Source organism: Poecile atricapillus, chromosome 23 (genome assembly GCF_030490865.1).
Source record: "Poecile atricapillus isolate bPoeAtr1 chromosome 23, bPoeAtr1.hap1, whole genome shotgun sequence".
Taxonomy (NCBI): domain Eukaryota; kingdom Metazoa; phylum Chordata; class Aves; order Passeriformes; family Paridae; genus Poecile; species Poecile atricapillus.
In genome coordinates, this window is record NC_081271.1 from 6,637,508 (window position 1) to 6,651,777 (window position 14,270).

Sequence of the window (14,270 nt, forward strand, 5' to 3'; positions counted from 1 at the left end):
TGTGGGCTCACCAGCCCTTTTACCTCATCTACAACTGACTTTAACCTGCTTGATTGAACCCGTCTCATCGGGGCTGTTCCTGCTTGTCACCCCCTTCCAGGCTCACACGTAAATCAGAGCTGCTTCACTGGTCTGAGGTGCTCCTGCCCGGGCAGGTGGGCAAGGGGAGCCAGGGGATGGGGCAGCATCACCTCTGGGTGCTGCCTGTGGCATGGCCAGAGTGTGATGGGGACCAGGAACACACAATGAGCCCTGCTTGAGCACTGGCATGTGGCTGTGCCTTTGCTGGGGTGTGTGTGCTGGCAGTGTCCCCCATCCCCGTGTCCCTGCAGTTCACACGGTGCCGATGCCATTGCAAATCCTGAAACACTGGTTGCCACGTTACATTAGGAGGAGCCACATCCCATGTCCCTGATGCCTGCTGTCACTGCAGATCTGTGGCAGGCTGCAGCTGAAGGGCCTGAAATCAGAGATCAAAGCTGCAGTGGCACGGCTTTTAGTGCCCAGGGTGCACATGAATGGGACAGGGTCGGGGCTGGAGCCATGGTTCCAGCCCACAGCACTGCTGGGACTATGCCAGGAGTGACCCCCTCCTCTGTGCAGGTGTCTGTGGGGAGTGTGCACACCTCTGTGTGTGCAGGTGTGTGTGCATGTTTGTGGATGTGCCTGATGTATCTGCACATGTGCACAGGCTGTTGTGATGTGGGGAGATGCATGTGCACCTGTGCATTTTGGGGGGCATGGTGTGTACACAGCCATGCCATGGGTGTGCACACCTGGAGAAGTCCCAGGGCAGACAGAGCTCAGGGGTACTCAGCTCTGGGCTGTTCCTGTGGGGTTCAGTCCCATCAGCTGCTCCAGCCCCACACAGAAGCTGCCACTCTTCCATGAGTGGGGCTCAGTGTCCTCCACTCCCCTCAGTCCCGCTGGCTGCACACCAGGAGATGCTGCTCCAGCACCCATGTTCCCAGGCTGGAGCACCCCAGGGGCCTGGGGGGTGCAAGGGCAGGTTTGGGGACATTCTTCTAGGAGTGCTGCTCCTGTCACCTGTGTGGGTCCTGTGGCCCCACTTGGTCTCTGCCAGCTCATCCTTTCTGGACTAGACATCACCATCCCAGCTGCCTGCTTGGGAGTGGCATTTCAGGGTGGTGCAGCTCCAGCCTGGTGCCATGTCCCTTCCTGATGGGCAGAGCCAGGGCTCTTGGTCATGGCCACCAGCAGAGGGGTGCACCATCCTTCCATCCATCCATCCATCCATTCATCCATCCATCCATCCATCCATCCATCCATCCATCCATCCATCCATCATCCATCCATCCATCCATCCATCCATCCATCCATCCATCCATCCATCCATCCATCATCCATCCATCCCTCCCTCCCTCCCTTTAAAGCCATCACCTTGTCTCTCCACAGACCCCGAGTCCCAGAGGAAGAGGACAGTGCAGAATGTACTGGACCTACGTCAGAACCTGGAGGAGACCATGTCCAGCCTAAGGGGCTCTCAGGTGTCTCACAGGTGAGGCCCCAGCACCATCACTCCTTCCTGGGGTGGATGGGAAGCAGCTCTGCTCCTGGTGAGGGCCATGTGGGTGGGAGGGAATCAGCAGTGCTATGTGACCTGAGGACCCTGTGCATGGAGGCTTGGAGAGAAGCCCCCAGATCTGTGGGGTGTTGTGTGGTGCTGCAGCAGAGTCCTGTCCCTGAAAGTGCTCTGGGACAGTAAAGGCTGGGGAGTGGTGGCAGTGAGGGGAGCTGACAGAGCAGAGAGAGGGGGTGAGGTCTGTTCCCAGTGGTCAGGTGACCCTGAATGGACCACCAGAAGTGAAGGTATCACCTGTACCCACCCCACTTTGCACCAGAGGCTCCATTCCTGTCCGTGACTTTCTCTGCTCTGTGTAGGGTGATGATGGAGGAACTCTCAGCCAGAGCCCAGGAGCAGAGGTGGGGGTACCCTGGGGTTGGGGACAGGGTGAGCAGTGTGTGGAGGGCCAGAGCACGGTGTCTGACACACATCTGGGACCGCCTGTGTCCCCCTGGCTCACTCACTTGAGATCTTGCATGGTTTCTGTTTCACTCTGGATTTTAAGGTTGTGTGGGTGTCAGCCACTTGGGAAAGTGGAGATGCAGGAACATCCTTCTCCTGGTGTGTGTTGCCACCTCGTGGTCTCTCTCGATGCTGTTTTTTGTCTTGGAAGAGACAAAAAGCAGCAGCTTCCTCCCACCTTTCACCGTTAAGAGACCTTTCGTGTCAGCCCTCAACCAGCCTTGCCCAGGATGAAGCAGCCCTTTGATCTCCCTCTTCATCACCTGAAATTTCTATCCCTTGCTTGCCGTTTCTGTGCTTCCTGGATGTTTTCTGAGCCTGGAGCAGCAGAGAGCTGTGGCAGTGGCATTTGCATGGGGCCACAAAAATATTTTCTGAGCTAGCCATTTCCTGAAACGATCCATTACAGCTCTGCCATGCCTTTGCTCAGTGCAGGAGCTGGGTCAGAGCCCAGCACCTCTCATGCCAAGCCAGGGCTGCATTGTGTTCATTTCCCTTTCATCAGTGTCAAATTCCACCCCCCTCCTCACCCCAGCACTCAGCTCCTTCAGAAATCCTCCTCGCTTCAGGTCTTAGGAAAATAGGGTGAGGACATTAAGGGTGATTAAATTAGCATTGCTGGTGGGATTTGACTCTTCACTATCACTTCCTTTCCTTGATGAGCTGGGAGTACATCACATGGTGGATGCCTCAGCTGCATTCCTGCCACAGAGAAAAATGGTTATGGATAGCCCAGGATCCCTACCCTGCACCCTGTCCCTTTCAGCGGGACTTAAATATGTGAAGATCTTCTCTCTTACCCCATGGCAGCTGAATTTATTTGGAAGGTTTTTTTATTCCAGTAGCCCACAGCAGCCTCAGCAGCTCCCTGCATCCCTCCAGGAGCTCCTCTGCAGCTGTGAGCCAGATTTTCCTTTCCCAAAGCTGTGTCAGCTCTTCCCTGGTACGTTGTAATTACACACGTACCCACTCATTCTGCTCTCGGGAACACTTCCTACAAGTCTGTCCAATAGAGATGTCATCTGCAAGTTCTCTGGATGTGTCCTGTAGCTGCTGCTTTGGGCTCTCTATTCTTTCCACAAACTGTTCCTCAGATTTCTCTTGTTATCCTCGCTGAGTTCTTCCATCCAGTGGCTGAGGGCTCAGTCTTTGCTGTTGCCTTGTTAGGGCATGTTATTCCTGAAAGATGTCCCCATACTCCTGGCAGCAGGGCTGCATGAACTTCCTTGAGGCTTAGAGAATCATGGAATCACAGAGTCACTGAGGAGACTCAGAGGACACTTGGAGAAAGTCTCTAAGATCTTCAAGTCCAGCCATTTCCCCAGCACTGCCATGTTCACTACATCACATTCCCAAGAGCCACATCCACAAGTTTTTTAAACACTTCCAAGGATGGTGACTCCATCACTACCCTGGGCAGCTTGTGCCAGTGCCTGATCACCCTTTCAGGGAAGAAATTTTCCCCAGTATCCAACCCAATATCCTCCCCTGGCACAACTTGAGGCCATTTCCTCTTGTCCCTTGTTCCCTGGGAGCAGAGCCCGACTCCCCTCTCCTGTCAGGGAGTTGTGCAGAGCCAGAAGGTCCCCCCTGAGCCACCTTTCGTCCAGGCTGAGCCTCTCAGCTCTCTCAGTTGCTCGTGGTGCTCCAGCCCCTTCCCCAGCTCTCTTGCCCTTCTCTGGACACACTCCAGCTCCTCAATGTCTTTCTTGTCATGAGGGACTCAGAACTGAACCCAGGATTTGAGGTGAAGCTTCTGTTCCTCCTGCTCAGAGACATGGTTGGCATCTGCTGTGAGCTGCCAGCAGCACATCCTCAAACAGCCTTTGTGCTGCCGACAAAAACAAAACCCTTTTGGCTGCCCCTTTTAGTTCCGCTTTAACAAACTTCCTCGTTTTTTTTAATGTAGTTCCCTGTTTTAGATTCAATGCTGCAGCCTGGGTTTGGCTTTGGGTGCTCCTGCAGGAACGTTTAATCCGAGCTAGGGAATAATTTACTAATAGTAGTGTTTGGAGCCAATTTGAGGACTGTGGGTTCCCAGGGAGCTACTCCAAGAAGGAATAATTTCTCGTGGCTAAATTTAGTTTTAGAATCACTGTTTGCCCAAAATATACCCTGAGAGGCGCAGGAAGTGATGGAACTCCCCATTCCTGAAGCACTCGAGGGCTGTGGGCTGGCTGCAGAGCACTGTGCTCACAGAGCCCCTGGAACTGAGCAGCCCCCTTGGGGTCTTCTTTCCTGCCCAGATGTGGGGGTTCAGTCTGCAGGGGTTCAGTGTCAGGTGCTGCTGCAGGGGCTGGTCCTGGCTCTGTCCCTTGGCATCCTTTCACTCACAGCCTCCACTCCCTGGCATGGCCCACTGTCACATTACCTGTGATCAGTGCTACCACCCCAACTTGTCCTCTCCTGGCTCTGGTGTGACCTTGAGGTGCAGATGTTGAAGTGCTGGGGGAGAAGTGGCTGAGCATAAGCAGCCCAGACATAGAGGAGCATGTCTGGGCTTTCCACTAAAGTCCTATTAGAAGATGCTGGATTTTAGGGCCAGTCTCCAGAACAGTGCTGACCCCTCTCCCAGGTGTGTTTGCCACCAGTCCTGCCCTGGCCCTGCTCTGGGGTGGGTAGACAGAGCTGTGGTAGAGTGTTGCCTTTGTGGATTGACTTGAGCACAGAGCCCCCATCACAGCCCATGTCTTATTCCACGGTCCCTGGGGAGACATGGGCATCACTAAACACCACGGTGTGCATGTCCCAGCAGGAACTGTGGGACACTGGGCTGGCACCAGGCAGGGAAGGAGGGGACTGTCCCTTGCCAGCTGAGATGGAGGGGGTCCCTGCAACCACAGTCCCGGGAGCCTCTGGCCTTGCCTTGCTGCCTCCAAACGGGCAGATTTGGTATCTGAGCACTTGCAGACCCAGTTCTGGGGGGGTGAGGCAGGGCACAGATCTCCACTGCCCCCTGTGCCCTACCCTAACTCCCTGACTGCCTGTTCTCGCAGCTCCCTCGAGATGACCTGCTATGACAGCGACGAAGCCAACGCACGGAGCGTCTCCAGCCTCTCCAACCGCTCCTCCCCTTTGTCCTGGCGCTACGGGCAGTCCAGCCCCCGCCTGCAGGCCGGGGATGCACCATCGGTTGGGGGCACGTGCCGCTCTGAGGGCACCCCGAGCTGGTACATGCACGGCGAGCGAGCGCACTACTCGCACACCATGCCCATGCGCAGCCCCAGCAAGCTGAGCCACATCTCCCGCCTGGAGCTGGTCGAGGCGCTGGACACGGACGACGTGGAGCTGAAGTCAGGGTACATGAGTGACAGTGACCTGATGGGGAAGACGCTGACCGAGGATGATGACATCACCACGGGGTACGTGCCCGGGTTGGGGCTCTCCGGGAGGTTGCACCCGCTGCTGTTGGGCTGGCAGTGGGGGAACAGCTGGCACAGTGCGGGTGGGTGGGGTGGTACATAGGTTACAGACAGCCTGGTGAGGATTGGATCGTGTCCTCACATTCCAGGAGATGCTTCCCTGCCAGCAGTGCTGGTGGTGCTGGGCCAGCTGGGTCTTCTTGGGGCTGATGGGCTCCTGAGCATGAATGAGCTGCTCTCCCATGATGTGGAAAGTGTCCGGCTTGATCTGGGTGTTCCTGGAGCAAGGAGCTGAGAAAAGTTCATGGCCTATAGCTGCAGAAGCCCTCCTTCAGAGTCCTGCTGGGGTGAATGCTGCTGCTTTCAGAATTCTCTTCAGTTTACAGCAGCCAGTCTGAGTGGCTTCCTGTCACCCAGGCACTGTGGACATGTCCTGTGGGACTCCTGGTGGGCCATGGTGGGATGAGCTGGGTCAGATCTCAGCACCCCAGTGAGAACTGGGCACTGAGGTGTCATTGATTATGGATGATTCCACATGGAGTAGGGTGTGCTGCTGAGCAGGGTCCCTCCTTCTGGGACCCCCATCAGCCTCCAGCCCTCCACCCATGGAGCCAGGGGCATCTTCTGCCAGATGGGCACAACCCAGCCCTCCCAGGGCTCACGTTTTCTTGCCAGATGTGTCCAGCTCTTGCTGCACTGCTGAGGTGCCCCTGGCTCTGGCAAGGGTCCAGGGTTTGAACAGGTTGGAGGTTTCCTGTTTCAGCTCAGGAGAACATAAATAACTTGGGTATTTGTTCTGTCCCAGAGCCTGATGAGGTATTTGGCCTCCTGACAGTGCTGCTTTGGCCTTCCTGGGGTGGCTGTAGCCATGTCAGGTTTGGTGCAGGATAGAGCACAGCCTGTGGCTTCACACCCATCCTGGGGTCAGTGCTCCCCAGGTATGGCCTGCAGGTGCATGCTGCAGTTGCAGGGGATGCACCATTGGCTATCTGCCAGTGCCCCTGCCATTCTCCAGCTGTGGGCTGAGGGTGTCTGAGGCACTGTGGGTGTCAGACCCATCCTCCTCATGGCTGTGTGACCTTGGGGGCTGCCCTGTGCTTGTGAATGAGGGAGCCTTGTGCCGGTTCAACATGGATCCTCCTGTAGATCTTAACCTATTGCTTGGCAGCCAGGGGTGCCATGTCACTATGTTCTGCCACTGGACTGTGAGGTGTGATTGGCACTGGGGTGGATTTGGACTGCTCCCCATCTCCTTCCTTTTCTCATCTTGGTGCTGCTCATGCAGGAGGATAACCTTTGGGTGCCCTTGGCTTCAGAGGCAATGCCAGGAGGGGTGACTGGAGCAACACTTTGTCTCCATCAACCACTGAGCAGGGGGAGTGTGGGCAGTGTCAGGGACCCACAACAGCTCTGCTCTGCACTGCTACGGGCAGGATTTACTTCTCCTTCAGGAAGGTACAAGCTTTGGGGATGGATGTCTGCATGGAGGAGCCTCTGTGAGGCCCTGGCAGCACCACAATCCCCCAGTGTGGGTGAGGCTGTCAGTGCTATGGTGAGCTGAGCATGGTCAGGTGCCACAGTTCCTATTCCTGTGCAGAGGCCCCAGCATGATGTCCTGGATGTGCCTGGAGTTCTCTGCTGTGCTGTGCCAGAGACAGACTGGGTGCTTTGTGTACCCTCCCAAGGAGGGGTGCAGGAGTGAGCCAGGGCAACACAGGACCCCCTTATCTGCAGGGAATATCCTGGGGATCAGCCATTTCACCAGGGTCATTGTGGGCACAGGGCCAAGTAATGACCTACACAGCTTCACAGCTTCGTCTCCCATGGCCCCACAGCAGGACTTGGGGGTTCTCCCAGAATGGGCAGCCTGGTGGGGTCTCTGTCCTAGAGCATGCCTCTGGCTGGGTGCTGGGGTACACTGAGGTGCCCTGTCCAGGAACCTGCACACTCTGGGTGCAGAGCCCAGGAAGTAGAGCTGGGGCATTTTCTTCTACCGAGCGCCAGATGAGACAAGGAGCTGGCCAGGAGCACTCATCCAGCACAGTCCCTCATCCAGACCCCACTCAGCCAGCACAGTCCCTCATCCAGCACAGCCCCTCACCCAGCACAGCCCCTCACCCAGCACAGCCCCTCATCCAGCACAGCCCCTCATCCAAACCCCACTCATCCAGCACAGCCCCTAACCCATCACAGCCCCTCACCCATCACAGTCCCTCACCCATCACAGCCCCTAACCCAGCACAGCCCCTCACCCAGCACAGCCCCTCACCCATCACATCCCCTCACCCATCACAGCCCCTCACCCATCACATCCCCTCACCCATCACAGCCCCTCACCCATCACATCCCCTCACCCATCACATCCCCTCACCCATCACATCCCCTCACCCATCACAGCCCCTCACCCATCACATCCCCTCACCCATCACATCCCCTCACCCATCACATCCCCTCACCCATCACATCCCCTCACCCATCACAGCCCCTCACCCATCACAGCCCCTAACCCAGCACAGCCCCTCACCCATCACAGCCCCTCACCCAGCACAGCCCCTCACCCATCACAGCCCCTCACCCAGCACAGCCCCTCACCCATTCTCCTCACTGGCTCTGACCTAGAAAGGCAGCCCAGCCCCAGGCCCCATCTCCCGGTGCTGTTAATGCACCGGGCAGGAGCCGTGTGCTGCAGCTGGGGCCAGCAGCCCCCAGCCCGCGCCGCGGGGCAGCGTCCCCCGCTCTGCGCCGGCGCACGCCCCAGCTTGTAGGGCAGTAGGTCAGGGACGGCTGAGAGGACACGGTGACACATTCCCTGCTGGAGACGTGTGGGGCTGTGGGATGCAGGCTGGCATCCCCGTGGCTCGGCAGGGGAGCAGACTGGAAGGAGCGAGGGCTGAGGTAGGTGAGACACGGCCGGGCAAGGGCACTGCCCGCAAGGTGTTGAGGTGGATTCAGCTGGGTGGAGGTTGGGGTGAGCACAGCCAAGAAGGCTGTGGGGGACTTGAGGCCCGGCTCAGAGAGGGAGTGGGATGGTCAGGTCTGAGCAGGGATTGGCTGGGGACACCTGAGACCCCAGCAGCATTCCCAGCTGCGCCTGCATCCATCGGCATGACACTTGCCACTCCCCTCTACCTGCTGCTGCTTTCAGGGTCGAAATCTCTGGCTTTGGCCCCCTGTTTGGCAGCACATACCTTTTGTTCCCAATGTCACCATATCCTCTTTGTGCACTGCATCAGTTCAGGGACCTGGCACTGGGAGCACCCACCAGGATGTGTCTGGGGTGACTGAAGGGATGGAAGGGATGCTGCTGCTCTCCTGCCTTGTCCTGCCTGTCCTTGGGACCTGGGCAGAGCATGAGCAGAGATAGCACCCAGTCTTGGGCTGTTTCTCCAACACTAAAACATATTCATGGTCATCCCTTCCTTGGTCAGCTCTGGTTCCCACCTACCACCATTCAGTGGCCACTTGCTATTCCCTGCCCTGAGGCCAGTTCCAGGAAGGGTACAGTGATGCTTTCCCACCCATCGAGGCTGGGGTTGTTTCCTGAACCCTGCCAAGGTCACTCCACCTGGAGCTTCCCCAGGGACATCTCTGCATAGCCACAGCGTGGGTGCCTTCGTGTGCAGATCTGCATGTGAGCCAGGCAGTGGTGAGGAGCATGGAGTGGGATGTGCAAGCCAGCTTTGGCCTGGTTTTGTTGTGGCCATGTTCTGAATGTCTGAGCAGTGCCACCACAGTGTGGTTGCTTGTTGGTGTGTGCCCAGAACCTGACCTGATGTGGTGTGTCATGAGTAGTGGCTCAGCACTGTCCTTGGGTGTTCCTTAGGGCCACTTGGGCCATGGTGGGAGTGAGTGGAATGCTGCAAGGCTTTGCTGCAGTCAGGAGCTCGTGGGGTGCAGAGGGAGCTAGCGGGGCTTGCTGCTGAGTCAGCACCTTCTGCTGCAGTGGCTGCGGGAGCAGTGCCGGTGTGTGTGTGTGCTGCAGGGCTGTGGTGTGGGGGTGTAGCTCTGGAGCCAGTCCCTGGGGCTCTGCATGTCCCTTGGGGCTTCCAGAGCCCTGGGGGAATCTTTGTGCAACCCTGGGACCACTGTGGATGTCCTTTTGGATCTCATTTGTTGGAGGTAGAAAGGGAGGCAGCATCAGCACCCACAGCAGCAGTGGCAGCATCTGCACCCTCAGAGTACTGCTGTTACTCTGCTCACGGGCATGAAATGGAGATTTTAGAATTGGGAGCGCAGGGCTCGTGTGTCTAGCCCATGGCACACCCCAGGCACTGTCCCAGGTCACTGTGACGGTGCTGCTGGCAGCCAAGCACTGCAGAGCCTGTGGTCCCCCCCAGCAGGGCTGGGGGCTGCCAGCAGCATCCTCCCGGGAAGGATGCTCTGGAGCTGACACCCGCTGCGCTCCGGCTGGCCCGGCTCCGGCTTCCTCGCAGCTCCTTGGGCTCAGCACAGCCCGTAGGAGGGAGCAGATGTTTGGCTCAGCTCCCCAGGAGCAGCAGGGGAGCAGCCGCCCTCCTGCTCCGAGCAGGATTGGCGCTGGAGCCTGCTCCCTTCCCTCAAATGCCCCTCGCTCCACTTTGGCTAGTCCAGGATGACCCCGTGCCCTGTCCCAGTGAGCCCATGAAGTCATTCCTCATCAGGGACATCCCGTGGGGCATGGCTGTGGCCCTGCACGTGGCCTGGCGTGCGTGTGGGACTCTGGCTGGCCAGGGAGCAGTGTTGTATAAATATTTGCTGGGCTGCGCCACGTGCCGGGCTTGGCGAGTTCCTCCCTCCAGCTGGGTACAGGGGATGCTCCCAGAAAGGGACCCTGGGACAACACTGGGCACTGAAGCACCTTATTGTGTGCTGCTTTCTAGAAATTCTGTCCTTTGGGATTTGGGTTGAGGCACCCACTGCTGATCCCTGACCCCTGGGGATGTGACAGCAGCTGCATGAGGCATGTTTTGGGGAGGGAATCCTGGGGTTGTGAGGCTTGGGGGTACAGGGCACCAGGGGGTCAGTGCACGCCCAGGATGCGGGAAGCTGCTGGCCCCTGTGGCTTGTTGATGAGGCTGGGGCAGAGCCAAGTGCAGGGTTGGACCTCACACACCCATGTGCCCTGGGGAAAGCTGCTGGGGAGAATCTGACCCCCAAACCCACCTGCATGCCATCTGGGGACCTCAAAGGCTTTGCCATGTGCCATCCTGCCACCTGTGGAGGGGCCTGGCCACTGTGGACCGAGGTGTCCAAGGTCACCGGCTTGTCCAGACAACAGGAAAAACAAGGATTTCACAAGCAGGCTGAGTCAGGCTGCTCCCCACCCCGGCACTGCCCCGGGACTCCCTGAGCATCACACGTGGCCTCTGCAGCCCTCTGTGTGCTCCAAATGTCACCAAAACTGCCAGTGGAAATCCCCACACTGGAACAGTTCCTCTGGGGGTTCTGTCACTCGGAGGAAGGTGAGGGAGGGCTGAGGGGTGACCAGAGCTCAGCCAGGAGTGTGGTTGGCACCCATGGCTGGTGTCACTGCAGCAGGCAGTGAGTGCTGGCTGACCCCCAGAGCCCCAGCCTCGCTGCTGCAGGGAAATCAGACCCCACTGTTACTGCAGGGCTGGGCTGGAGGCACAGCCTGGCCATGGGTTCCTCCTGCAGGGACCATGCACGCTCAGGGGTCCTGTGGCAGAGTTCCCTGCACCCCTCAGGGACCTGGGGGGCCAGAGGTCGGAGGCAGTGCTGCCTGGACAGTGGGGTCCTGAATCAACTGCAGGATGTGATGTTGATCCTCTTCTGCTGGGTGAGCTCAGGCAAGTCAGATCCCCCTTCCCTACCTCAGTTTCCCCATCTGCCAGATCTCTGCAGACCCCTTTGAGTGCAGCTTTGGAGAAAGGTGCCAGATCACAGTACCCAAAATCCAAGCAGGAGACACCTAGGGTCAAGGTAGCCTGACTCTGTAGGAGCTGGAGTTCTCTGAGGGGGTACCTGAGGGTTTGAGAGGGGTCCTGGAAGGTACAGAGGGGTTTAGAGGGCTGTGGGGATCAGGGAAGTCAGGGAGTGTTGTTATGCTCTGGTTCCTGATGTGGATGTGAGGGGGATGCAGAGCCTCACCCTGCCCACACCCATGGGGAGCTCCCAACCCCCTCAATGGGATTTATGAAGCTAATTGTTTTTTCTGCCCCATTAAGTGGAGGAGAGGGGGAGGGTGTGAAGAGCCCCGGCTGTGCCTGTGCTTGCCTCACTGCTCCTATCTCCAGTCACAGCGTGAGGCTGGGAGCAGCAGTGCCACAGAGCCCCCTTAATGCTGGTGATCTGCTGATGTGGGGTGTGGGACCCCCTCAGTGCACACACACCCTCCATTGGGGAAGGGGCCAGGGCAGACCAGGACTTCCTTCCTTCCAGGGTGGGCTTCAGGCTGGCAGTGGGGATGTCTGGACCAGCCTAGCAGGGACATGAGTGTGGGGAGCCCTGGCTGGTGCCAGTGGGTCTGGGTGCTGTACAGGCAGGTGTCTATGCTGGTGTGAGACAGGTGATGCAAGGAGAGTTCAAAACCATCCAGCTCCAACAGCAGCCTCTGCTGAGAAATGTGCTGGGGGTAGTCCCCTGTCCGGGGCTCAGTGCCTGTGCTGGCAGCCAAGGGTCTGCTGTGATTCTCTGCTGTCATCTCACACCAGGCCTGTGGCTCTGGTGGGGTCAAAGCTGCCTTCCTGAGGGGCTGCAGTGCTGGGCCGTGCCAGGCTGGCTCCCTTGCCACCCGGGATGCCCAGATTTGGGCCCAGTGGAAGCTGCTCTGAGCATTGCCTGAAGCAGCTGTGGCGGGGCTGAGGCAGCCAGGCAGGAGAAGAGGGAAGGGACAGCGTCCGGCATCACGCCAGGCCGGAGGGACCGGAGGGACACGGTGCTGGACAGGCTGTGTCACCGAGGGCTGGCTGCACCAGCAGCCCCTGGCCACCAGCTCCTGCCAGGGCTTGCTGGGTGTGGGCATGAGCTGATCAGGGGCTCCAGGGATGGTCAGGTACCCCTGTCCTGCCATGCCATGCTGTGCTGTACCATGCCCTGCTGAGGAAAGCCCTGTGTGGTGAGTGATGGGGCAGTGGGGAAGGAGCCAAGAGGCGTTGCCGTTGCTTCAAGGAAGGAATTACTTATTTCCCAGCTTGCAGGGACTGGGTCTATCTTGCCAAAGCTGCAGTTAACTCTCTCTGCCCTCCGTGGCTGGGTTGGTGAAGTTGTCCCTGCTGTTACCGTCCTGGTGAGGACCCTACCCTGCAGCATGGCTCTTGCTGTGATGCAGGAGAGAAAAAAAAGGACAAAAATAGGGGTTTTGGTCAACGAAAGGAAGAGTGGGGCCGGCCATGGGTGTCCTTTCTGATGATGAGTGCCGGGGCTGCTGGGACCCACATGGGGGGGGGAAGGTGATTCCTTTGGGGAGAGAGAACAGGATGGTTTGGGGGGCACTGCTTCCAGGCTCAGTGCTGAGGAATGGCCTCTGGTATCGTACTCTGGGCTGGACTGGGGGTCGCCAGTGCGGTGTTTGACGATGCGAATCGTGGTTTGGGGGCTCTGCGGGCATCTGGGGGGACGCTGGGGGACACCGAGAGGGGTCGGGGCCGTGGGCTGGGGACAGAGTGCGGGGACACGGCCGCGGGGCTGGGGGCTGGGGCGGGCGGGGCTTGGAGCCGGGACCCCGGGCCCGTTCCGGCGAGGACGGGGAGGGGCCGAAGGCCGGCGGAGGGGGTCCGGTGCCGCTGTCGCTTTAAGGCGCGGGCAGCGGGGCGGTCCCGCCGCCCCCCGCCCCTCTCGGCTCCCGGCGGGGCCGCGCCGCGGGCAGCACGATGCTGCGGGCGGGGAGGCCGCGCCGAGCCCCGCGCCTCGCCAGCAGGTACGGCACGGGCACGGAACGGGCACCGGCACCGGGCGGGGCCGCGGCCGGAGCTCGGCCCCGGCAGACAAAGCCCCGCGCCCCGGGGCCGCTCCGCGGGCGGTGCTTTGTCTCGGCCGCGCTGCGGGGTGGGGGGGAAAGGGGGGTCGGGGCAGCGCGGCCGCGCCCGGCACCGCGGCATCGGGGCATCGGGGCGGCTCCCGGGGGCCTTCCCATCCTCCGCCCCGGCCCCCGCCCCGCACCTGCAGTACGGCCGGGCCGACCCTCCGCGGGGCTCCCGAGGCTCCGGTGCCCCCGGACGTCGGGACTGACCCCGGGGCTGCCGAGCGCAGGGCTCCGAGTCGGGGCGCGGCCGGGGCGGAGCATCCCCGCACACCGCGCCGGGGTCCGAGTCCATCCCCCGCTCCCTACCGGTGCAGCCGCCTCCCCTCGCCGGGGCTGGGGCCGGGGTGCTCATCCCCGGGGCCGTGCCGGAGCATCCCGCCCTCGGCGGAGCGCGGCAGGATGGACGCGCTGCCCTTGAGCATCACCTCCGGGAGCTGCCGCGGGGCTGCGTGCGGGTGGGTTCGCTGCGGGACCGTCTGCAGGAGCTGGAGAAGGCTCTGGGTAGCATGGAGGGGATGGAGCACAAAGCAGGGGGTCAGTTTTGCCCCGGAGTGCCACTCTGATATGGCTGCTCCCCGTTTGCGGGTTCAGGGGGGCACTCAAGGTGCCAGGGCTCGGCCGTGCTCCAGGAGTTTGTGCTTGCTGAGGGGCCAGCGATGCTGCGGTTGAGGCTTTGCTTGCTGTGCTGCCTGTGGCACACACGTACCAGTTTGGGGGATCCCTCAGTCACCAGCCATGTGCCCCTTAAGAGAGCCAGAGACACCCTCACAGTCTGCAGCTGGCCCCCAGCCTCACCCCATGGCTTTAGTGATTTTGGGATGTGACCTTTTGGGATGTTGTCTTTTCTTGGCACAGGGTTGTCGAGGAGGATTTGGAGTCACCTCCTGCCTTGGCTTAACCT

At 59.8% G+C, this 14,270-nt stretch overlaps 1 protein-coding gene across 3 annotated transcripts in view; it reads left to right on the forward strand.

The window, feature by feature from the left end:
• NAV1 (neuron navigator 1) overlaps positions 1-14,270 on the forward strand; it is a 75,371-nt gene that overhangs the window by 43,938 nt on the left and 17,163 nt on the right. For 2 of the 3 annotated variants that reach the window (XM_058855760.1, XM_058855761.1), the window contains exons 5-6: positions 1,417-1,519; positions 5,044-5,409. In XM_058855760.1, coding sequence (XP_058711743.1) covers positions 1,417-1,519; positions 5,044-5,409 — 469 coding nt within the window. Of the gene's footprint in view, positions 1-1,416; positions 1,520-5,043; positions 5,410-13,209; positions 13,265-14,270 lie in introns of those variants that run through there. The other variant, XM_058855762.1, reaches the window with a different exon arrangement.